Genomic DNA, 25,418 nt, shown 5'->3' on the forward strand with positions numbered 1-25,418 from the left:
AAAAGATATTACTATTGAATAGGATAATTATTCTGATAGCTTCAGAATGAAATCTGTGTTTCTGAGATATTACTTGGAAGAGACAGTATAACATGTCTTATCCGTCAAAAGCACATATGCAACACTTTCTCAAAGGCAAAAGATGAATTTGGCAATTGCTTAAATGTACATAAGCCTGACTGCTAAAATTTTAAAATACAGTTCAAGAGTAAATGGCCATGAGTATTTTATTCAACTAATAAATTCCTCCCCAAAGTTTATTTTACAAATGCATACATTTCTATCTTTGTTCTTGATAATTGAATTACTAATAAAATGACTAACATGAAGTCATTTTAGTAAAAACAATGCATTACTCCAGTAGGAAGCATATGTCTATTTAGGGATAAGTTCATATAAACAAATTTTATTACAAAAATAAAAAAATACTTCTAATAGAATTGAACTTTGAGAGGGGGAGAGGTCTTAGTTTTTGTTTTAAATCACTTAAATTAAACAGAATGAGAAGTGATCAGAGTGCTTATTTTTTTTGTTTTGTGGGAAATTGTGCTGGGAATGGGGATCTATTATGCACAGAGGATGTTGGCTTTATGCTGGAACCACCAGGCAGGTTGAATTGAGAAACAATTAGCTCGGTCAGCAAGGCTTTGAGTCTGATTAAGCCAGGAAGTGGTCACTCCCTGGGACAGGGCAGAATGAAGGGAATGAAGGCGGTAACCCAAAACGAGGAGTGATATCTCTCTCTCTCTCTCTCTCTCTCTCTCTCTCTCTCTCTCTCTCAAGTAAACTGGTATGAGAATTTATTTGTCAAACCTATGTCAAAAGATTATTTCATTACATTTTATTATCAGAGGTCAAACAAATTGGAATCTTGTTTCCAAGTAGATCAACAGTCCACTTGTGTCATGGCTACTGTCTCTAAGAAACTTGTGTTTGTTGAGGCCTGACATACCCTCATGTTTTAGTAACAGAACGTATTTGAGATTAAAGACCCAAGTCACAGAGGAAAATGCAGGGCCTATACCAGGCTGCTGGCCAGATTCTTGTGACTTTGGGGGCTCTCAGTGTTTTCTCTGGAGTTATTGCTTTCTTCCCAGTCTTTTCTTACAAGCTTTGGTTCACAGGATGGAGTGTCTGGATTGCTTGTCCCATTTGGAATGGAGCTTTGGTAGGCAAACATTTTATTACCTATATTGAGAGAATACAGGAAGGAGGAAGGGAAAGAGGAAACAGAATAACATGTTCTTTTTAAGTTTCCCAGCAATATGAAAAAGTCAACATTCTGCAGAACTCACCTTAGAACATTAGTTTCTATTATTTGCATTTTAAATGTGGATTTTTTCTTAAAATAATTTTATCATGTCTACTGTATCTTATGTAAACTAGAACATAAATACTGTTTAAGAAATTCTTAAAAATTTATTTTATTTTAATCCCCTCACCTGATATTCTGAGAAATTGAAATATCTTGAAGTTGGAATTAAAAATATATATTAGGAGTGCAGGAGAGGTAGAAGAGGGTAAAGGGGAGATAAATGGTGATGGAAGGAAACTTGATTTGGGGTGGTGAGCACACAGTACAATATCCAGATGATATATTATAGAATTGTACACCCGAAACCTATATAGTTTTATTAACCAAATAGAGGCCCAGTGCATGAATTTGTGGATGTGTGGGGTTCCTCCCAGATGATCAGGGTGTTCTTGCCCAGTCCCAATTGGGGCCGGCTGGAGGGAGGGACCATGGGAGGCAGGCCTGCCATGGGAGGTTGGCTGTGAGAGCTCACTGACCATCAGGGGCAGCTCTTGTGTTTAGTGTCTGCCCCATGGTGGTCAGTGTGTATCATAGCTACCGGCTGGTCATCTGGTCATCCAGTCATAATGGTTACTTAGGCTTTTATATGTATATAATATTGTCCCGGGGCATGAAATTTGTGTATGTGGTGGGGGGGAGAAAGGGTATCCCTTAGCCTGGCCTGCACCCTCTCCAATCTGGAACTCTCAGAGGATAACTGGCAGTTGGACATCCCTCTCACAATCCAGAACTGCTGGTTCCTAACCACTCGCCTGCCTGCCTGATTGCCCCTAACTTCTTCTACCTGCCAGCCTGATTGTCCCTAACTGCTGACTTGATTGCCCCTAACCACCTCTGCCTTGGCTTCACATCTGGGACCCAGGATTTCCTTTTCCATCCAACCACAGCTTTCCTCTCTCCGGTCAGCCATAGGCACCCAGGCCAGCTGCAGCTGCAGGGGATGGTGGGCAGGTAGCTTCGCCTGGGCTGCAACCACAAGTGCTGGTGCCCAGGATTGTGGGGTGGGCAGCTTCTCCATCTACCAGGCTGTGGCCAGCCCCAGGTGTTGGCACCTGGACTGCAGGCGGATGGCTTCTCCATCTTCCTTGGGTGACTTCTCTGGCTCGCTGCAGCTTGGGATCACAGGGCAGGTGGCTTCTTCTCCTCCCGGGCCTCACCCAGCCTCAGGTGCTAGAGCCCAATTTCTCCATCTTCCACAGATCTGGAGCGATGGGGGATGGGCTGCTGCCATGTTTTCAGGTTAATTTACATACTCACTCTGATTGGTAGTGTAGTAGAGTGACAGTAATTTGCATGTTCCTACTTTATTAGTGTAGACTAGTGGCCCAGTGCATGAAATTCATATATGGTGGGGGGTGGGGTTGTCCCTCAGTCCAGACTGCACCCTCTACAATCTGGGATCCCTCACCCCCATCTACCTTCCCCTGCCAGCCTGCTCACCCCCAACTGCCCCCCTGCCAGCCTTCTTGCCCCCAACTGCCAACCCCTGCCTTTCTGATTGTCCCTAACTATCTCTGTCTTGGTCCCACCACCATGGCTTTGTCCAGAAGGACATCTGAAAGGTCTCCAGATCTAATTAACATAGTATCTTTTTATTAGTATAGACTAGAGACCTGGTCAAAAAATTCATGAACAGCAGGGACTGGGGGAGGAGGGGTCCCTGTCAGCCCAGCCTGTACCCTCTCCAATCCGGAACTTTCAAGGGATGTTCAATTGCCTAAACTGGCAGTTGGACATCCCTCTCACAATCTAGGACCGCTGGCTTTTAACTACTCACCTGCCTGCCTCCCTGCCTGCATGCCTGATCACCCCTAACTTCCTCCCCCTCACCCCCCCACCAGCCTGATCACCCCTAACTACCTCTGCTTGCCAGCCTGATTGCCCCTAACTGCCCCCCATTGCTGGTCTGGTTTTCCCTAACCATCCCCCCTGCCAGCCTGGTCACCCCCACCAACAGTCTAAACATCCCCAAAAACCTACCCCTGCTGGCTTGGTCACCCCACACAACCTGCTGTTCAGTCATTTGGTTGTCCCTCACTAACCCCCCTGCCATCCTTATCACCCCACGCAGCCTGTGTTTGGTCATCCATTCGGTTGTTTAGGTCATGACAGACCCTGGTTTTTTTTTTTATATATTAGGTCTAGAGGCCCAATGCACAAAATTTGTGCAAGGGACTCAGCCCTTGCAGCACCAGTTTTATCCGGAAAGTTGTCTGGAAGGATGTTTGGAAGGTCATTTGACTGTCTGGTCTAATAAGCATATTATTATTTTATTATTATAAATTAGTATAGATAGATGTCTTCCCAATAAATTCAACAGAAAATATCAACCATGAAAAATAATTTAAAGAAGGAAAACAAGTAAAATAGCTTTCGGATTAATGCTTTAATAAATGCTGACATGTGTCTACATCACCCAGATTTGCAAGTCCAAAAATCTTAGTTCTCCCTCTTTTTTCTTTCCACACAATTGTTTGATCTGAAAATAATTCAAGAAGTTGGGTGATGGCCAGACAGCATGGCTCAGTGGTTGAACGTCAGTCCATGAACCAGGAGATCACCATTCAATTCCTGGTTAGGGCATATGCCCAGGTTGCAGGCTCAATCACCAGTAGCAGGTGTGCAGGTGGAAGCTGATTAATAATTCTCTCTCATCATTGATATTTCTATTTCTCTCTCCTTTCGGTTCCAAAATCAATAGAAATAGATTTTTTTTAAAAAGGTTAGGTGATGAGCTTCACAAACTTCCCATATCCCCAGAGAGGTGAGCATGTGCCAATTCGAAATTGGTACCAAGTAGGTACTCAGTGTCTGCTCATTGGCTGATTGCACAGATAAAAGATCAAACTAGTATGTGAGATTCATAGGTCAAAGAAGTGAGCACATCTCCACTAAATTTAAGGTGGTATGACTTAGGAGTTACAAAGGCCCATGAGCCCAACAAATCCTTTTCCCATTATTTCCCAAGTTACCCGACTTTCACCACTGAAGACTAGAGAATTCAATTTTGGAGATTTTTTATCTTAAGAAGTTTTCTATTAAAATGTAGCCACTCTTGGAAGGAGCAACACTTTAAATCTTTTTTAAAAAATCAGACTTTGACTGGGGTAGTACTAAAAAGTGAGATCCTAGGGAATACAATTTTAATCTAGCTATTAAATAAATATGTGTTGATAGCCTCCTAAATGCTTGAGTTACAATGGAGCATAAAGCAAGGTCCAGATGCTAATGGAACTCAGTCCAGCGAGGTTTAATGATGGTGTGTACACAGGGCAAGCCAGATGGTGGGAGTATGGAACTGAATGAGGAGACCATTTGGTGATGTTTTTCTTTTATTAAGTACATTATTTTACATTTACCACTCTATTGTTAGCCTATAAAATGAGGTGTTTTACAGGTAAAGAGAGCCTATGTGAAATGTCGAACCCTAAGATATTCAGAAAGAGTAAATGCAACATGAACAAAGATTCTATATAATAAAGTGCTAATATGCTAATTAGACTGAATAGCAGAACAACCATCTGGACGACCTTCCAGACAATGCCAGGGCTGCAAGGGCACAGCCTTTTACATGAATTTTGTGCATCAGGTCTCTAGTTGTATAATAAAGAGCTTTGCCAATATTAAAGCCCTATACAAGTGCTTTAATACCATGCCTTTCACTGACCAAACCTTGTGTTCCTAATCCCTTGCCACCCAACTCACTCTTTTAACCCATTCCCTGATGACTTGCTGAGTTCTCCATCCTGTTACCTCCTGGTTTTCATTTCCTGCCACTCTCCCTTAACTAATTTCTTTCTCATCACACTAGCTTCTTGTTGTTTTAAAAAATGCCAAGGGTGTGTTCTGTCTCAGGGCCTTTGTACTGTACAGCCTGTTTTCTGCCTGAAGCCTCTTCCCACACACGACTTGTTTCCTAACCTTTACTTCCTTGAACAAATGTCACTTTCTCACTAATGCCTTCCCTCATTACCTTATTTAAAATTGCAGATCTCCCCCAATAATGGCATTCCCTGCTCTATTATTCCCCATAGCCCTTATCATCATCTAATTTTTATCTATAAAATCTTAATATGCAAATAGACCAAACAGCAGAACAACCAAACAACTGAACTACTAGTTGCTATGATGTGCGTTGATCACCAGGGGGCACGTGCATGGAACATAGCAGGTGGCAGAGAATGGAACATGGTGGGTATTGGCTGTGCAGGATGGTGGAGCAGGTGAGTGGGGCCACCAGACCAAGGTAAGGCACTGGTTGCTGTCACTGGGGCAAGCCTCTGGTGGTTACTGAAAATTCTTTGCTTCTGTACACTGAGGTTTTGCTGGGCACTCACGCCTGCTGTTGGCACTAGAGCCACTGCTCACACCCGCTGCCAGCACTCAGTGCCAGTCCTGATCACTCAGCACCGTTAGCGGGTGTGAATGGGGCCAGTATTGTCAGTGTGTGGGAGCAGTGGCAGCAAGAGCGGGGCTGCGGGCAGACAGGGGACCAGGGCCATAGCAGGAGGAGCTGGGTGGAGCATGGAAAATGGGCTGAGACCCACCCCTGTGCCCATTGCACCCCTGCAGCTCACAGTTCCTTTCAAGGTGCACAAATTCATGCACTGGGCACCTAGTATACTATATAACTTATTTATTATTTGTTTGTCCTCCTCTAATGTTTATTGTAGAAGGGCAGGGATTTTTTTTTTCTATTTTGTTTATTGTTGTATTCCTAGCACTTGGAATAGAGAGAGCCACATACTAGATATTCAATAAAAATTGTTGAATAAGTGAATACATCTCATGCTGGTGGCACAGAATTCCTTTTATAGTAGAATTCTCATTAGGTTGCAAAAACTAAAGGTCAAGATGGTATTTATACTAAAGCAGGGGGGAAAAATCCTCATGAAAAGGAAAGTAATAAGAGTGTCCACTCTCTTGACAATGTTTAAATTTGGAACATAATTTCTTTTTCCTAGTTGAGTTTTCTATTGAACTACATCTCTGTCTGACCAGGGTCAACTTCAAAAGGTCTCTGACTCATTTCACAACCTTCTTTGCCAATCATTTCTCAACTTGCCTGCAAAGTGTATCTTCCCTTGGTGAAAAGATAATTTATACACTTCAGTCCTATTGACATTTCCCTTTGTAAAGAATACATATCTCTTTGGAGACTTGTAAAAGATAGATTTTTTACAAGTGGCACAGCACTTTGTATTTGTTCGGTGACTTTCATTCAAGGCTTTCTAAATTCTTAACAAATATTGGTCCTCAGACTCTCCTACTGATATTCTGCCAGCCATGTGATAAGCAGTTTTCCTAGAATTTCTGAACAAGTTATTTAAAGGCATTGTCTGCTAGAAAGTATGCAGCAAGGAGATCACAGCACCTTACAGACTGAGCTCTACTTAAATCCCAGAAAACCTGGCTTGTAGATCAAGTGGGAATGAGGAAACCAAAGTACAATGAGTTTCACAAGATCTGAAGCCCGGAGGGTCAGGTGGCTTGGCCAATAGTGAGCAAAAGTGCTTCACCCAGAACCCTGCTTGGAGAAGGGAACCTTGGGAGGAAGGTAGGGCTAGACCTATCCATGCAACTCGAAGCTCCTTCTCTGTTACAGGAGGGACTCAGTTTCACCATGGCTCGAGTATCTTAAGCTTCAACAGTCCTGTGATTTCTGACCACCTGATGGCCAATTTTCCCTTAGATATCCTAAGCTTCTTGATATTCAGCTTGTCCAAAATAGGTTATCTTACCGCCAAAAACAACAGTTTCTTCTCCTGACTTCCTTGTGTTTTTTCAAACCTTGAAGCGATGTTTGACTCACCTTTCATGTAAACTAGTGCTTCTCAAACTCTCATGTGCCTATCTATGAATCACCTGGGGAACGTGTTGACATGCTACCTCTGGTCCTGGTCAGTGTGGCTCAGTTGGTTGAGCATCTTGTCATGCACCAAGAGGTTGCAGGTTGGATTCCTGGGTTGTGGGCTCAGTCTTCAGTAGGGGTGTGCAAGAGGCGGCCAATGGACATTTCTCTCTTTCATTGATGTTTCTCTCTCTCTCTCCCTTCCTTTTTCTAAAATCAATAAAAACATATTTTTTAAAAATGCAAACTTTGATTCAGTAAATATAGGATGAGGCCTGAGATCCTGCATATCTGACAAGTTCTCAAGGACCTGTCTTGCTGGTCTTAGGATTGTGTTTTGGGTTTTACTGCCCACATTCAGCCCATCCTCAGCCCCATTCCCACCCAATCACATCCAGTTGTTACCAGAGCCCAAAAATTAAGTTCATTCTATCTGTATGCTCTGCCAAAAAATTCACAGAAGTTTCAGGTTTGCAGTAAAGAAAGGAAATCGTTGATTAGAAATGAGCAAGCTTGTGTCCTGAAAGAGCCTACTCCTCCATGGCACATAGATTACAGAGTATATAGAGCAAAATCACAAGACACTATGGGTTAGGAATTCCAGGTCTGTTGAGAGCTGATTGGTCAGAGGTGAAATAAGGATAATAAATTATTTCTTCAGGTTTTGGGCAATGTATTTTTTTTTAAATCAATTGATTTTGAGAGAGAGAGAGAGAGAGAGAGAGAGATTTGTTGTTCTACTTACTTATGCATTTATTGGTTGATGCTCTTTTTAAAAAATATATTTGTATTGATTTCAGAGAAGAAGGGAGAGGGAGAGAGAGAGATGGAAACATCAATGATAAGAAAGAATCATTGATCCATTGCCTCCTGCATGCCCCTTATTAGAGATCAAGCTCAAAACCCGTATATCTGCCTTTGACTGGAATCTAACCTGGAATCCTAGCAAACCAATTAGGGCCACTGGTTGATTCTTATATGTGCCCTGACCAGGGATTGAACCTGCAATGTTGAGCACTGGGAGGATGCTCTAACCAACTGAGCTACCTGACCAGTGCCTATGTCTCTAGGTCTTGAGGACAACTCTGTGGTCAGTTCTGGAATCCGGAATCCGGAACCAGTTTTAAGGAGAGGTAGTCAAGGGGGTCATCATGTATTACTGGCACATAACAGATGAAGATGTTATCTTTTTAACCTGCCAGGAGCTTAAACCTCGTGACCATGAGTCAGAACCAAGGCATTGTTTTCTGCTGCCTTGGGGGTCAACAATCAACCAGGTGAGAGACTAAGGTCAGGTCAGTAAAGTGCTGAGAAAGGAGGGGAAAATTATTGTTTTAATATTACAGTTTAAATTAAATCAAATTACAGTTTAAATCAAACTCAGTTTCAGAATCAGTTGCCCAGTAACTTTTACCCCTATGCACTCCTTCCTCCTTTTCTCATGGTGCACCTCCCTACCACCACCACCACCACCAACTTCTTACCACTTCCCATCCTTGCCCAGGTTTTATTCCAAGATTACTTTAATAGCTCAGCCGTGAGACTCTATCATTGGATTATAAAATCAGTCTGTGTGTAGCTAATGGAATCTAGAAAACATGAATCAAATCAAATAGAATATGAATAGAATAGAAAAGAATAGAATAGAATAGAATAGAATAGAATAGAATAGAATAGAATAGAATAGAATAGAATAGAATAGAATATATAATGAGAATATTAGAGTATATCACACAAAATAAGGATATTATTATTATTATTTTGGTTAGCTATAAAACTATTTCTTGGCTATGAGGCAAAAATATATTTCTTACTGTGGATAGCGATTAAAAGCCAACACACACACACACACACACACACACACACACACACCAAAAAAAAAAAAAAAATTTCAAGACCAAGGCCCTCCAGAAACCTCTTGTCCTCATTCCATTCCAATCCAACATGCTCATCTTTCTAAACCTCTGCTGGGTCAAGTCTATCTCCTTGATCAAAAACCTTTAGTGTTGCTTCACTGTCCAAAGTTTGGATATGTCAGCCTGAACTGTGAGGCCCTCCTCAACCTGGCCTCGTGTGGTTTCGAGCCTGATTTCCTACTCTTCTCTGCTAAGAACCAATCCTCCCACGGGTCGGGGCTCCTCTCTCACTGTTCTCCAAGAGTGACTGCCGCTTTCCTGCCTGTGCACCTGCTGCTCCGGCTGCCTGGACACCCTTCCCTCTGATTCCCACTGAAATCACATCTGTCCTTCAAATCCGCTGAGGTTGCAGGGGCTAAAAAATAATAGTACTTTCCCTCTCACCAAGGTCTTCTCGCTGGGATAATAATCAAATTAATAGAGGCAGTGTAACAGGGGAAAATATAATTTTAATGCATGCACATGGGAATTAACATAGGCATAAAAATTTCAAAGACAGTGAGGCAACATTGGGTATATATGATATTTTAGACAAAGGAGTAAAAAGGCAGGGGGAACAGGGCTCTATAGATCTATTTTCTGAGTTGAGAATGGGCAATTTATAGGCAGTTGAGGAAGAGCAGAACACACCGGGCAGGCAAATTCTTGCAAGGCATCCACACAAACATCATGCAGCCAAAGAGTAAGTTTGGATCATAGTACTGGTCTAGTGTGGTCTCATTGGACATAATTTACCACTGACCGGCCTCCAAATTCCCACACAGAACTTTGGGAATAGAGATACTGTATAGTTATTGGGGCTGGGCTGGCCGCACCTCACTCGAGCAGGAACTCATGCACCAGGCCTCTAGTAGATGCTCATAAGTGAGTAAATTAGCCCATATAAAAATGATTTCTCTAAAAGTTTCTATTTCTGTGTGACTGCTCCCTGCCTCCTTCATCTGCTTCTGGGAACTGCATCATTTACTTGAGCAATTTAAAGAATAAGTGGGAGGGTTCACAATTATCATGCCACCAGAGTGTTAGCAGCAACCATTGCAAAACCCAAGTACTGTCCCTAGAACTGCCCATAAAGCACGTCAAAATAACAGCCCATAGTGCATGTCAACAGCCTGTCAAGAAGAGCTGAGGGAGGAGAGTGCAGGATGCCAAGCCCCGCCCCCTCCTTCCTCACAACCTGACCGCCTGCTCTGCTCTATCCAACTTTGTGCCTCTCAGACACTCCCTCCTTCACCTTTCCTTTTCCCACTTGACCTCTCCCCTACCTCAAATCTCTTTCTTTTTTATTCTTTTCCCCTCTCTCTCTCAAAACAAAAAATTTAAAAAAGAAATAAAAGGGAAAGGCTGTGACTCCTGAAGGCACACTCCCACTCTACCTCCTATGCACAGAGGAGGGGGTGATGCAGTAAAGATGAGTGTGCTGGGCTCCTGAGCCAGCCGCATCCTGCAGGGTAGATTTAACAAGTCGCTGGTATTCATACACCAGCCTCCTCCATGAAAGATCTTTTTCAAAGTTTTGTGTAAACAAAGTAAAATTCAAGCTGGCAGCTACAACAGCATTTTTTATCATTAGAAAAGGCAAGAAACAGTTCATGCCAAAGTAGCTAAGGCAGCCTGGAATCTCAGCATCTGATAATGTCAGCTCTCTGTTTGGAGTTAAACCAGCAGAGGGGCGTCCCTTTGCTCCATCTCCTGTGCTTCAGAGTTGCTCACAGAGGAGTGACGTGTCCTTTGAGCGCCTTGCCTTGCCTCTGAAAGCACAGACTGGCCGAGAGCTTAGCCAGCCAGTGTTACAGTCGCTCTTAATAATTCTCCTGTTTTGTTGTACTATTTATGCTGGCTCAACCTCCATAGGGTCCCTTGGAAACTTTTCCTCCTGCAGAATCAAGCCAACCTCTTTTGACTACAGATGGTTCTGTTTTTATCCATGGGAGTTTTATGGTATGGCGATGCCAAGTCTGGAATTTCAGGCTTAGCTACATGAGAAGTTTTGTGTGAGTGCCTGTGTGTGTGTATGCTCTCCATCCCCACCTCTCAAATTCTCCAAATCCAACATTTAAAATAAAATATGCCAGGAAAATGAAAAGCTGGGTCTCAAAATAATAAATACGCCAGACCCGGGGCTACAAAAGCAGCATACCACAAAACCACATTGGTAAAAGCTCTGATTTTCCTCCCCCTTAAATTTGCTGATACTATATATATACTTTCATGTTTATTTTTCTGTCAAAAACTTTAATGGTACTATTTTTAGGCCTGCCCTCGTTCTATATCTTATTTCAGGCACATCTCTTCCTGGTTTTCTCTCTCAATCTCAAAACATGTTTTTGACTAGGAACAAATGATTTATGGGTTGGGAATAAATGATTTCCAGGCTCGATGACCACAAAGGTCTCCTTTATCAGACCCGGTGCTGAATCAAAGATGAGCCCAGAATTTTTTTTTTTTTTCTTCAGTATCTATTGCTCAATTCTGGTGACACCATTTCCTCCTTTGTTTAACTATTTTTATTCTGCACTTTGGGCCTTTTCCCTTCAATGGAGACTATAAAGAACTCTCTTTTGAAAAGCTGGACGCCACTGCACTCAGAACAATAAATGCCCCATCACACATTCATTCTAATGATAATCTTTGTTACTTGAGAAACAGGGATCACCTATTTGTATCCCACCAGCAAGCTTTTCAAGAGGAAAACATAGTGTTGCTGCTGAGGGTTTTCAGCGTTTTGTGACACATTTTCCATTCCGGTTCTTCCCATGTGCAGTTTTAGCAATTTGTAAGAAAGATGAACAATAAGCAATTAATCAAAACAGAACATATGGCAAGGGTTATAACTCCAAGCTTCTATTGCAGCAACACCCTACTGTAGCAAAGGTTATCATTGCAATGGCAAAGGCAACACAGAAATTTCTACCAAAAAACGAGCTTGCATGAATCATGTTTTTATGACACTAATGGCTTCTCTTCCTCATTGTCATCATGGATGAAGAGGAGGTTGGAGCTATATTTCCACTTAGCCATTTGCTGATCCTTCCAGTTCATGGTAAAGTTGTCAAATTGTGAGGCAGATTGAACTCTTTCCAGAGCTACATTCTATCGTGGATGTTATTTTTCCATCTTCCTTCCACAGGCCGTCACAGCTGGTGCACTCCTCCTGTTGGCTCACAAAGAGTGGACCCAGCGATACTTGGTAAACACGGGGACATTTTCGATGTGAGAAATACCCAAACCTGTAAAGATTGGATCTGAGACAAAACTGACAACAACTGCCAAGAAGCAAGATCTAAACTTCTTCAGAGAGGGGCAGTTTTTTCAGTTTCTTTTATGCATTTGAAATTAAGGAGATAACATAAGGAAGATTACATGGAGGTGGGAGAAAGCAAAGTGGGGATTGGATTACAGGATAGTGAACAACATTATGTCATCTTGCTCTAGCCAGTTTGGCTCAGTGGATAGAGTGTTGGCCTTCAGACTAAAGGGTCCTAGGTTCAATTCCAGCCAAGGGCACATGCCTGGGTTCCGGGCTCAATTCCTCTCCCTTCCCCCTGGCCAGTAGAGTATGTGCAGGAGGCAGCCAATCAATGATTCTCTCTCATCATTGATGTTTCTGTCTCTCTAGCTCTCTCTCTTCCTCCCTGAAATCAATAAAAATATGTTTAAAAAAAAAAAAAAGCCAAGATCTTTCTAAAAAATAATTACATGATCTCTTGAGAATGGTTATGTCTTAGAAGAAGGGGTCTGAAAAGGGACATTTCAATGGTGTGTTAACCTAGATACACAAGAACAATAGGATTTACTTAAAGCAAAGATATACTTTTACTAAAGAAATTATGTGCCTGGAAGGTGACTACCCACCATAATCTGCCCATTTAGGAATTTATGATCAAACTAGAGACACGGTGCATGAAAATTCATGTACTGGAGGGGGGGGGGTCTCTCCGCCCAGCCTGGAGAGACTGGGAGCCCCCAGGGGTGGGAGGTGACCCAATGATTAGGGGAAGGAGATCACACCTTTGTTGTTGCTACTGCCAGCAGTGCAAGCCTCAGCTAGCCCTTGTTTCCCTGAGCCTTGGATGGCCCTGGGAGGCTGGGCAGCTGCCATCCATGGCTTATCTGTGCCTTTGGCAGGCTCTGGGTGGCTGGGGGGTGAGGGGACTGGGGGATTCTGGAGGCAGGCATGTGGAACAGCAGGGCTGAGGGGACTGGGCACTGCCATCTTTGAGGGTGGGGCAGTCAATTAGCATATTCCAATAAGGATTCTCTCCTTATTGGCTGTGGGTGCTGCTGTCTTTGTGATGGCATAAGGGTCAATTAGTATATTTCCTCTTTATTTTAGATAGGATTACCCTGTGAGGTAACTTTTTGTCACTGGAATTGCCAGTCTTATTATAGAACCTCATGTACTTCGAGGAGGATGGTTTGAAAATCAAATCTCTCCTAGTTCAGGATAGAACATAGGGATTGTAATTTCCAATTATAATTGAATTCTGTCCAATCAATGCCTTTCTATGATAAATTTTATGTAATAAACTATGTTTTCAATTAAAATTTTGTATTTGACTTCTGCCCCAAACATTTTCTACATGTTCCTATGGTTATTGTAAGTGCTGTCATTTGGGGAGGACAGAACCAGGGTTAGTGCCACTGGGTTACATTTTGAAGAAAGAAACTATAGGCTCCTCTGTTTTCAATGTTGCATTTTCAAGTCTCAATTTGGTATCTCCTTCTAATCTCCCTGTACTCTTTGCCCTTAAAGAAAGAATGAGGCTTGGCCGGTTTTGCTCAGTAGTTAGAATGTTGGCCTGTGGACTGAAGGGTATCAAGTTAAAGTCCTGGTCAAGGATATACCTTGGTTGCATGTTCAATCCCTAGCCCTGGAGGCAACCAATGTGTGTCTCTCATGTCAATGTTTCTCTCGCTCTCTCTCTCTTTCTGTGTGTGTGTGTGTGTGTGTCTTCCTCCTCCCATCCTTCTGCTTTTTCTAAAAATATCAATGAAAAAAAATATCCTGGGGTGAGGATAAAAAAGAAAGAATTTAAAGTCATAATATCTTGAATTTTAATAGCATGGAACCAAGTAATCCCATAATATATTATAGATAAATATCTTGATCTCATTAAATTTATTTCTCTGATGGCTACAGTAGTGCTTCTCAAGCTTTAGTGTAGGTGTGAATCACCTGGGGATCTGGATAACAGGCAGATTCTGAATTAGTATATCTTGGTGAGACCTGAGAGTCTACATTTCTAACAATGTACCAGGGGGTGTCAGTGGACCATGGACCACACCCTGATTGGTGAGGTCTTGGATAAGGCAGGGATTCTGTTTACTCATCTGTTTTCCCCACCCCAGACTGCCTCTCAACACATGACAGGAGATAAATAAATATTTGTGGAATGGGATTGATTTCATTTTTTGCCCCAGTTGGCTGATGTTATTCTTCCATAATGTAGAATAGAAGAGACACAAGGGCCTAAGGGAAGACTGTGACCCATTTCTCCTTCACTTCCCAGTAGGAGAGATTAAGACCTACTATCTCTTTCTTCCTATTGCTAAAGAGCTTTTGGAAAACCTAGTTCCCAAAGTAACAATTTGTTTCTGCTTTATTTTCAGTGGGAAGCTAGTTTCACTTTTGTGATTCTGAGCCTGATGGGATGCCCACTTCATTTTGCGGTAGCCTTGGAATCTGCTCTCCTCGGCCCATATTGCTTCTACTCGTTATCAGGGGTTGCAGGCACCAATTATCTTGGCTATGCAGTTGCCTTTCCTTTTCCGTATGCAAAATTCCCATCGGTGTGTGTGGACCCACCACACTATGAAGAGTACCACCTGACGCTTCAAACCTTGGACCTGTGCCTGAGTTTTGCCATGTTCTGTGCATCCCTGACAGTATTCCTCAAGCTCTCTGCAAGATTTATCTGGAACAGACACATAAATGTAAGTTTCAAAAAAGGGGGTGAAGGGGGCTGGTTCTTATTCTGTCCTGAATGCTAAAATGAGAAGCCTTGTTTGTTAACATTTTATTTTTCCTCTCTTATTCACCACTATATCCTATACAATCATGGTAGCCAGTGGCTGGCACATAATAGATAGTCAATAATAGTTTTTGTAAGAATGAATGGAAATATGTTGATGTGATAACTAAAGGTATGGCAGTAGGTAGCACCAGCTAATTTTTATCTCTATGTGCTGTTTAAAAAATCTACTAATTGTGATAAATATTAAGAGCTTTGTGTGGAAATTGAAAGCAGCACCCTTCGTATTTTTAATATTAGTCAAATACAGATATCTTAATTTGACTTCTATCCCTTTCAGAAAGATATACACACTCTTTGACTAGGAAAGATTTATGAAATTCCCCTCTTTCTACTCCTACTCCAGCAGAAAGGCTGATATAGGCTAACATCAAATTCAGTTTCCTAACTTTTTCCAGGAGGGCTAACCATATTAACTGTATGAAATGATAGCAATGTGAACTGTATGTATGCTGTGTATCAGTGTACTTCCCATTTTGCAGATAGTAAGCTGAGGCTAAAGAGTTTCTAGAACTTTCCCAAGGTCACCCTAATGAGTGTAGATTCAAAACTCAGAGCCATTTCTCTTACTCAGGCCAGATTGATTCTTTACCTCCCTGTCACTCAACCTTTCCTCCTCTGCCAGAACATTAATATGCATGGCTCTGGCCCCCAGGAGGATTACAGCAGAGTCATTGGGAAAAAAGCACAAGTGATTTCTGATACTAAATTCCTACAGGTATTGATCCTGGATCACTGCTTTGTGAATTGAACAGCTTCCTTCTGGAAAGAGCTATTTCCCAGGGAAAACTCTCATATTGGCTGTATGATTCAAGTCAAAATTATTTTAGGATCAGGTGAATTTAAAGTATATTTTTATTGATTTCAAAGAGGAAGGGAAAGGGAGAGAGACATAGAAACATCAATGATGAGAGAGAATCATTGATTGGCTGGGAATTGAGCCTGCAACCTAGGCATGTGCCCTGGCCAGAAATCAAACCTGTGACTTTCTGGTTCATAGGTCAATGCTCAATCACTGAGCCACACCAGCCAGGCATAATTGGGTGACTTTAAGTAATGTTAACCAATTCTCTTTCTCCCTTCAATTTGATTCTATCATCAGCAACCATCAAAGCTAAAAAGATAAGAATTGACACTCTCAATGCCTTTTGTGGTCATTCTTGTCCTCTTGAAATTCTATATAAGTCTGCAAAGGAAATCCATGCATTCTTCAGAACAGAATTGATTTTATAAGGAGCCTTGCCCAGAGATGAGATGAACAGACCCAAATTACCTCCCCTATTGCATTGCAGGCCCATCTAGAAGTTTAGTAGTTGAGATTTCTCCCTTGCTGTAAACATCCCAAATTCCTAAAGCCCTTTGCTAAAAGAAACATATGCCTAAGAGAAACACATATTTAAGTGTTGGCAGCCATAAACCATCAGCATAGATAGTTAATCAGACACCTGATTCATTGTAGGCATGACACTCATAGCATCTAGGTTTAACATAGATAGAAGGCAGGGAGAAAAAAAAATTAAATATTTACAAAGAACTGGGTAAGTCAGTCCCATGGAGACCCAACAGGGAGGCAACTTAAAGTGCCTGGGGAAAAAAGAAAAGTAATTGAAAACAGAGCAAAGTTCTCCAACTTCAGAGTTTTGCCTTGGCCCATCTTGCTCAGGATATAGTTCTTGATGAGTGATTTCTAAGCTAGGTATAGAATCCAGCACAGCTACAGAGTGAGGCAACAGTAGGGTTACAGTTGTTCATATGGAAAATAATACAAAATTAATAAATCATAGTTCAAGAACTGTAAACCTACTTTTGTCCCACCCTGTACAACATGTTCCTCCAAGTGGATCCGTGGCATCAGAATCTTGTTAAACCAGATTTTTGGATCTAACCCAAGACCATTCCTACTAGGTCAAAAACTCTGGGCTCGAAGGCAGGGAATGTGCGTTTTTAACACATGACCCAAGAGATTCTGATGAAAATTCTCTTCCTAGCACAAAATTATCTTAGTGTCACTTCTGGACAGAATCTCAGTTTTTCCCATCTGCATAGAATGCAGCATTAGTTTGGGGGAGAATTCCAGATAAATTTAATAAGAGCATGTCTTTGGTGAGTGTTTTTGGATAAGTTGACACCACATTACTCCACAGTGGTGGAAGATCATGTTTCATTAGGGAGGATGAATAGCTGACATGGGGGGAGATGATGTTAGGTATTAATAACTAGCACTGCCCCAAGCCCACAAGGAGCACAGGCAGCGTGAGCAAACTTCTTATGGTGTAGAAATCTGAGCCATATTACACACAATTTGTAGCATTAAAATAAATATATTAATTTATAAATGTATTAATTTCTTAGAAGGAAAGGTGGGTCATTTGTTGGGATACAGAATTCTATATAATAATTCTATTTTAATGAACCTCCATATAATTACATTGTTAGATTCCTCACATGCTAAAAGGAATAAGTAATATTTTAAAATTTAATTGAAAACTATTGACTATTGTAAAATATGCTGCTAATTCCTGCTTCTTTCATATATAAACAAAACACGAAAAATGCTTTTAAAAGCTGCACTTTTAAGTGTCTGCCTGAAAATTAAAATTCTCTTATGTGAATATAGTACATATCAGGAAACTCAAGAACTAGGAAGATTTGTAAAAAAGAAAAAATGATGGTTTGAAGGAAGATTTGGAAAAAATTGTAGTTGTACTTTTTTATTGTAGTACAAAATAAAATTTTTAGATACATTTGTCATGATCAATATTTTAGAAAATATTTTTCTAAACATTTTTTTCTGTAAGTTCAAAAAGTTTTCAGAAATGAATCAAACAACCCTTAGGATTTACCACATTTATTATTTCTTAAACTTGAAGTCATCTTGTATCCCAGTCAGCTGCTATAACAAAATACCATAGATGGAATGGCTTAACACATTTATTTCTCACATTTCTGAATGTAGGAGGCCCAGGATTATGATTGGTTTTTGGTGAGCTCTCTCTTCCTGGCTTATGGATGGCTGTTTTCTCATTGTGTGCTCACATGGCTTTTCCCGTGCCTGCTCCTAAAAATAGGAAGATCTCTCTCTTCTTATAAGGGCACTAATCCTATGATGGGGGCCCCATCCTCATGACCTCATCTAAACTTTATTACCTTTCACATGACACACCTCCAGATATCATCACAATGGTGATTAGGGCTTCAACATATGGATTTGGGAGGGGGATAGGGCACAAACATTTGATAACATCCTGCTGAAGGTCACACAGTGATGATGTATGAGCGTGCAGTCTATTGGTACCCAACCAAAACCACAGGGAGAAACGCTTGAGTCACAAAGGGTTTGGTGATTTTGATAAACACAATACCTTTGATAAAGGTATTGTGTGAGTGCTGCAGACTAAATGTCTGGCCTGGCCAGTGTGGCTCACTGGTTGAGTTTTGACCTATGAGCCAAGAGGTTACAGTTTGATTCCCCGGTCAGGGCATATTGCCTAGGTTGCAGGCTTGATCCCCAGTGGTGGATATGCAGGAGGCAGCCAATCAATGATTCTCTCTCATCATTGATGTTTCTAGCTCTCTCTTTTTCCCTCTCTGAAATCAATTTTTAAAATGTCCATGTCACCCTTCCCAAATTCATATGGAAGCCCTTAGTCCTGCTGTGATCGCATTAGGAGGTGGGGCCTTTGGGAGGTAATTAGGCTTATATGAGGTCAGAAGGGTAAAATCCCCATGATGAGATTAATGCCCTTATAAGAGGATGAGGAGACCCAGCTATATCCCTCTGTTCACCAAGTAAGGAGAGATAGCCAGCACCTTGATCTTGGACTTCCACCCTCCAGAAGGAAGAGAAATAAATGTTTGTTGTATAAGCCATCTAGTTTATGGTAGTCTGTTATAGTAGCCGAGCTGGCTAAGACAGTGAGTGCTTCCACATTTTAAGGCCCTCGTGGGAAGGGGTGGACCTAGGAAAGAAGTAGGAGCTCCCTGCTTGTGTGACTCCTTGCACGCGGGCTGAAATGACCCTGTCAGCTTAGGACACAACGCAGGAAGCAAATGAGCATAACACAGAATTTAAGTCGAGAAACTAAATCATAGCCAGAATTGTCTACATTCTTGGTTCAGTAAGTCATCGAGTGATGGGAAAAAAAAGAATTGGGACACAGACGCACTGCAGCTGTCCCCTGCAGCTACTCTGCCCCTCCCCCATGGAATGGAATGGCTTCATTTGTTTTCCTTTCATTATTCATTGTTATGTTTGGGGTTTTTTTGTGTGTGTTCTTAATGAAAGGGGGGGGGGAAAATATTTTCCCCTTTATCCTGGGAGATGATTTTTTTTTTTCAATGAATTGAGAAATACTTGCTTTCCATAAAAGATGTAGGTAAACCCTTTAAATGCAGTTTGAAAACATATCAGGACAGAATATTTATCAGTGGAGGACTCTCCTCCTAAAATGAAGACAAATTAGCAAACAGTGATATCCTGGCTTATAATCTTCCAGTGGACTTGCACTGCATCGTTAGCGATATAAATGCAACATAACAATATAAATATGTTTTGAAATAAGTTTACCTGTGACTCTCATCTTCAAAGTCTGAGGCCTCCTGTTGAGCTATAGTAGATCTTTCTGGTGCCTCTGGTAGCTAAATCCCCTTGGGTTAAACTCAAGTAAAACTCAAGCAGTACCACGGAACAGTGAGAATCCCTTGTACTTCTTCCTCACAAATTCCATTATGTGGTCTCTTCAAATTGATCAGTAGAAAAATTAAAATCTGGGGGGGGGGGGTGTAAATGGGAGATATCTGTAATACTATCAACAATAAAAATATATTTAAAAAATAAATAAAATAATCTAGAAAAATATCACAATAATCTAGAAAAATATCACTATTACTATTACTGTGATCTCATCATTTTCTCTGGGATAATAGTAGCAGTGACATAAAACTGGATAATTGAAGAATAATTGTAGGTGCTATTTATTGGACAGTTACTATTCTTCAGGTGCTTTACCTCCTTTATTCCTCATAAAACTTCAAAGCTCATTATCTCTATTTCCCAGATGAGGATGTTAAGGTGTCCATGTGGAACCAGGTTTCTCTCCCAGGTCTTGCAGGGTATGGAACCTAGGTTCCTCGCAGCTGGGTCAAACCTCTTAGGTGATATATCTTCTTCACTACCTATTCCGTGACCTTGCATAGTATTGCTTTTCATGACCAATCTTTCTCACAGACAAAAAAATAACTCATATTTTAGAATTGGAACTATTTTTTCCAGGGTATTTTTACTTTATTTAATCAGTAGAACCATGCCAAGGGTGACAGCCACTTACTAAGGGAAGGGATGAGACTGAAGAATTGTATTAAAATATGCTTGATTTTTTTTCTTTTTTTTTTTAAAGAGAGAGCAATAGGTGGGGAGGAATTAATAAGCTGAGAATAGCCTTTTGTCAAGTTTTACTTTATAAATTATTATCAACATATTTTTCCTTTTGACATGAAGTCAGTTTAGTCTTTTAATATAAAATATTGCTCCTTATTCTTTTTTAAATATATCTTTTATTGATTTCAGAAAGAAAGTGAGAGGGAGAGAGAGATAGAAGCATCAGTGATGAGAATCATTGATTGCCTCTTGCACACCCCCTACTGGGGATCAAGTCAGCAACCTGGGCATGTGCCCTTGACCAGAATCAAACTTGGGACCTTCAGTCTGCAGGCCAACACTCTATTCATTAAGCCAAACTGACTAGAACGCTCCTTATTCTTAATGCAAAATGTTATTATTAATATATTTAAAATCAAAATGTGTTATACTTTAAACTAATAAGAAATATATTTAAAAAAAAATGTTTTCTAAAACGGCAGAAATTTGACTAGAAATCAGAAACCTCCGTTCTCTATAATCATATAAATTCAGTTTTCAACAAAGAAAACTAAATTTATACTACTGAATATTTCAGAATGATCATAGTGGTGCTAATATGTGAGCACAAAACCATTTAGAAATATAACAATGTGAGAGACTTTAAACTCCCTCTCACTTTCTTTCTAATTAAAGAGGAAAATACTTGATGGCTATTATTGGTTGCCTGAGTTAAACTCACTCCCCTCTCCCTCCCCCACTCCCTGCCCCCAACCCAGCCCCACCCTCCATAGGAAAGAAGGGAGAGAAACAGAGGAAGTAATTAGGGGAAAAAACAATGGGGTTGTGTAGGGTGGGGAATGATATAATGATACTTCCCCTCCAAACTGACCCTGGGAGCCAGTGGGGACTGTGTACAAGGCAGTTCAACCCTGCACACATCAGTAGATGAACTTTGACTTCCTCATCTCTAAGACCTTAGTGTGGCCAGCCAGATCTTAAGACCTTTCCAGATCTGTCTCAGCCTGTGATTTCTATTCCATGAAGAAGATTAACATTCACAAAGGAGAAATGTGAGCAACAATGGCTGGCTCTTTACCTGCCCATGCCACACCGATATGTGGCTGGGGTAAACCACATGGTCTTACTATGCTAGCTCAAGAAGTCATATATGCAAGCAGTATTATTCATGAGAGATGGTATGAGAATTGTTACAGATTCCCAGATCACTTTAACCATTTTAGAAAAAAAAAATATCTTTCTTTGCTTAACATTTAATTTGTCATATTGAACCAACCAGAATTGTCTTCTTGGCTGTCTTAAAAAACAAACAAATAACTTACCATTATATTATTGAATTAGTAAGAAACTCCAATTTATTTGCCAAAAAAAATTATTTTAAAATGTTTTTCTTCTCTTGCATCACATAACTAACCTAGATGAAAAGAAAAGCTGCCAGTTAAAGCAATGAATTATGAGGTACCTATTAAAAAATATATATTTTCTTCATTAGTACTGTACAAGACTTTTTTCTTGTCATGTGCCAAGGAGAATGAACCCAAAGCCCTAAATACAATATTCATTACTTGTACTTGTTCCTCTACATTTATTGAGCATATATTAAGTGAAAATATTATGCCAAATGCTAAAGGGTAGAGACAGAGAGATGAGCAATACACATTCAGGTCTTCCCTTGACTTATAGGGTCTGAGAAGAATTGAGACTTGAGCCAGACTGAAACAATAGCCTAGATCCGTGGTTGGCAAACTGTAGTTCTCGAGCCACATGCGGCTCTTTGGCCTCTTGAGTGTAGCTCTTCCATAAAATACCATGGCCTGGGCAAGTCTATTTGAAGAAGTGGTGTTAAAAGAAGTTTAAGTTTAAAAAATTTGGCTCTCAAAAGAAATTTCAATTGTTGTACTGTTGATATTTGGCTCTCTTGACCAATGAGTTTACCAACTGGCCTAGATGAAGACCAAGATTTAAATTAGGGAGTGCTGGTGGACATGGAGAAGAGGTGATACACATGAGAGATATTTAGGGGGTAGAATCAAATGGGACTTAATAACAGTTAGCATGTGGGGCAAGGGAGAAGCCCAGGAAGTTTCAAAAGGGTTTCTTGACTTTGAGAAACAGGACAGAGCAATTGGATCCAATGTGTGAGTCCTACTCTTTTCATTTAGGATAAATATTCAGTTTCATATCTCATCATTAATTAAAAGCCATTGTGAAAACTTAGAAAAAATCAGAGAACTTTGACCAATGAGGTACTAGATCTTGCCTTTGGACGCTCCATGACTTTTGTTGGTCACAGATTAGATGAAAATGATAACTTGCTTTGAGTTTATAATACACCTACTGCTAAGACAGTTTCAATCTAGCCCATGTTTATTCAGCAACTTTTCTTCCATAACAAGGATTGCCCATAAATGACCTGTAGATAGCACAGCCCAATGAACCCTTCAGTTTTCCTTGACTGTTCCACAGCCTTTGAAGCTATGGACCACTTTCTCCATGAAATCCTCTTCCCTTTGACTTCCATAGACCTTTTGCTTTTGTTCTCTTCCTTCTTTATGGTTTTTTCCTCCTCAGTCTTCTTAGAAGGTTCTTTTGCCCTGCTCACTCCTTAAAGGCTGGTAGCCTTAGTTACCACTTTTAGACTGATGCCCCACACATCTATATATGTAGCCCAGTTTCCTCTCCTGCTCTAATGAGCTCTATATTTGATCATTTTGGGACACTCTCCTGGGCGTCTGCAAACACATCAAACTGAAGATGTTCATAAAGGAGCTGATCATCTCCTTATCCCCAACACCTGCTCTTCTTCCTGTATCTCCAGCTCAGTTGCTAACACTTGGGACACTCCTAACACTTGGGGTCATTCTTGACTCCTCACACCTGAGTCAATCACCATATTCTGATAACTACACCTCTTAAAGATTTCTCCACTGTGTTCCCCTTTCTCTGTACTAACTGTGATGGTACTGGTTCAGCCGTCCAACTTCTCTCATTAATACTCTGTGCCTCTAGTCTCAAAGCTTTGTTTTTCTTAAGATGTATCCTCCACATGAGCTCTAGAATGAGCTCCCTAAAGTTCAAATCTGCTATTATTATTCCCCTGGTTTACATCCTTCTGTGGCTCCCCTTCACACTCAGCTTACAGCCAACCTCCTTCATGTGACCTCCATAGGCATTCAGCTCCTCTCAAAGAATGTGAGTTCCTTGAGGACTGAAGGTAAGCAGGAAATGTGGGACTAAGAATGTAGAAATCAAGAGTAACAGAGTCATGGCTTGCAATACTTGATGTCATTTTTATGTCTTCCTAGCCATAGCTAAAATCTTCCCTAAACGTATAGCAGGTGTATTTCAAGTTTAAAAACAATTTACATGGTCACTGGAATCCAAGAAAAATCTCCAAGAAGGAACACAAGGGGGGGGGGGGGAGTAGATTTGAATTCTCATACTAAAGAGCAGTGGTTTGTTGAAGAAAAATTGCTTTTAGTATTATTTATGACACGTGGAGAACCTGATATGCCCTGGTGCTTTTGGAGTCAGACAGTTTGAAGTATAATTATTTCCTCTATCACCTACTATCTGAGTAGCCTTGTGCAAATCAATATTGGACCTATCTGAGCCTAAGGTTCCTCTTTTATAAACTGAAGATAACACCTACCTCACATGTTGCAAAATGAAATGATGTAATTACTACTAAGAGCCTTACACTGGGCATGGAACTTGATAAGTGCTCAAGAAATGTTGGCTATCTTCCCCTTCCTTCTAATCAGATTTAAATTCTTGGCTGCCATTCAGAAAGTGCTCTTTACCCTTACTGTTAATTTTTGAAAAGCCCTGAACCAATCCAATCCAGACAAAACAAACAGCAAATGACCAAAAGAGATATTCAACAGCGATTCCCCATATCCTTAGACAACCCTTGCCCACAAAAGTAACAGTTCTTCTTGACTGTTTTATGCTTACGCCAGAAATTTCATTACACATATATTTCTTTTTTATTTCTTTCTTCCAGTATAACCAATTCTGTTCTCTCTGGTGGTTCCTCTTAAATTCTTAAGTGGTACCATGATGCTGTTACTTGAGTCATCCTTCATTGGGTTCCTGTGATATAAAAAAGGGGCTAAATTAAATGTCAGAAGTGACATTCTATTCTTTTTGATAAATTGTTGAAATAAACACTACTTTATTTTTCTTTTTTTCCTAGGGTCAAAAGAACGGACAATAAATTTAAAGCAATGTTCCTCTTAAATTTGTTCTATCTGTGGCCATGATTTTGAAATATTTGGCAAATATTTTTGATATTTGAACATTTTTCCTCCATGGGTTTATAAAATAAAAATGGAAATTATTGTGCATTTTAGTTCTTTTTTCTTGTTAACCTTGTGTGTGTTTTTTCTGATTTACATGTGATGACTTCTAAAAATTGAAATTTCATCATTGTTGGCATCGAAATTTTAAAACCTTAAAATATAAATTTGCAGTGAATTAATGTTTTCTTTAAATTCCTCTTGTTCCTGAGCGGTTTCATTAAGCTGTGATTCCTTCCTACTTAAATTAAGGAAACATTTTTCTTAGCATTTCTTCATTGCCATTAATTACCGAAGTGATTTTAGATCTTCAAACACAATTGGAACCTTGAACAGCGGCTAGGATATCTGAGAAGGATCGCCTGCAGGGAAAGTATAACCCTCCCTCCTGGCCTCTCTGTAGCTCATCTCGTGACAAACAACATAATATTTAGAAGGAATCTTAGAGGCCCTTTAGGCCAACTGCTCCTGAAATGTCCCAAGATCTATATGCCTCCGACAGCTCAACCATTCCCAAGAGACAACCACACCCAGCTGTTGAGTGTCTCTAAATGTGAGATGTCTTTCTGAATTTGGTCAGAAATTTGCTTCTTACCTTCTCTATGCTTTGGTCATACCTGTAG

The 25,418-nt window shown here is 40.6% G+C and overlaps 1 protein-coding gene and 1 non-coding gene across 2 annotated transcripts; both read left to right on the forward strand.

Moving 5' to 3' along the window:
• The first annotated feature begins 992 nt into the window (after nucleotides 1-992).
• TMEM212 (transmembrane protein 212) lies at nucleotides 993-24,840 on the forward strand. The gene is made up of 4 exons (XM_036446269.2): nucleotides 993-1,168; nucleotides 12,213-12,272; nucleotides 14,696-15,019; nucleotides 24,693-24,840. Exons 1-4 carry the CDS (start codon nucleotides 1,010-1,012, stop codon nucleotides 24,711-24,713), a joined length of 564 nt encoding a protein of 187 aa, XP_036302162.1. The 5' UTR covers nucleotides 993-1,009; the 3' UTR covers nucleotides 24,714-24,840.
• On the forward strand, nucleotides 9,718-9,848 carry LOC118725110. The gene has a single exon (XR_004989856.1). It is a non-coding gene; the product is annotated as a small nucleolar RNA SNORA23 (small nucleolar RNA).
• Nucleotides 24,841-25,418: the final 578 nt, after the last annotated feature.

The sequence above is a fragment of the Pipistrellus kuhlii genome, unplaced genomic scaffold, assembly GCF_014108245.1.
Source record: "Pipistrellus kuhlii isolate mPipKuh1 unplaced genomic scaffold, mPipKuh1.p scaffold_m20_p_2, whole genome shotgun sequence".
In the NCBI taxonomy this organism is placed as follows: domain Eukaryota; kingdom Metazoa; phylum Chordata; class Mammalia; order Chiroptera; family Vespertilionidae; genus Pipistrellus; species Pipistrellus kuhlii.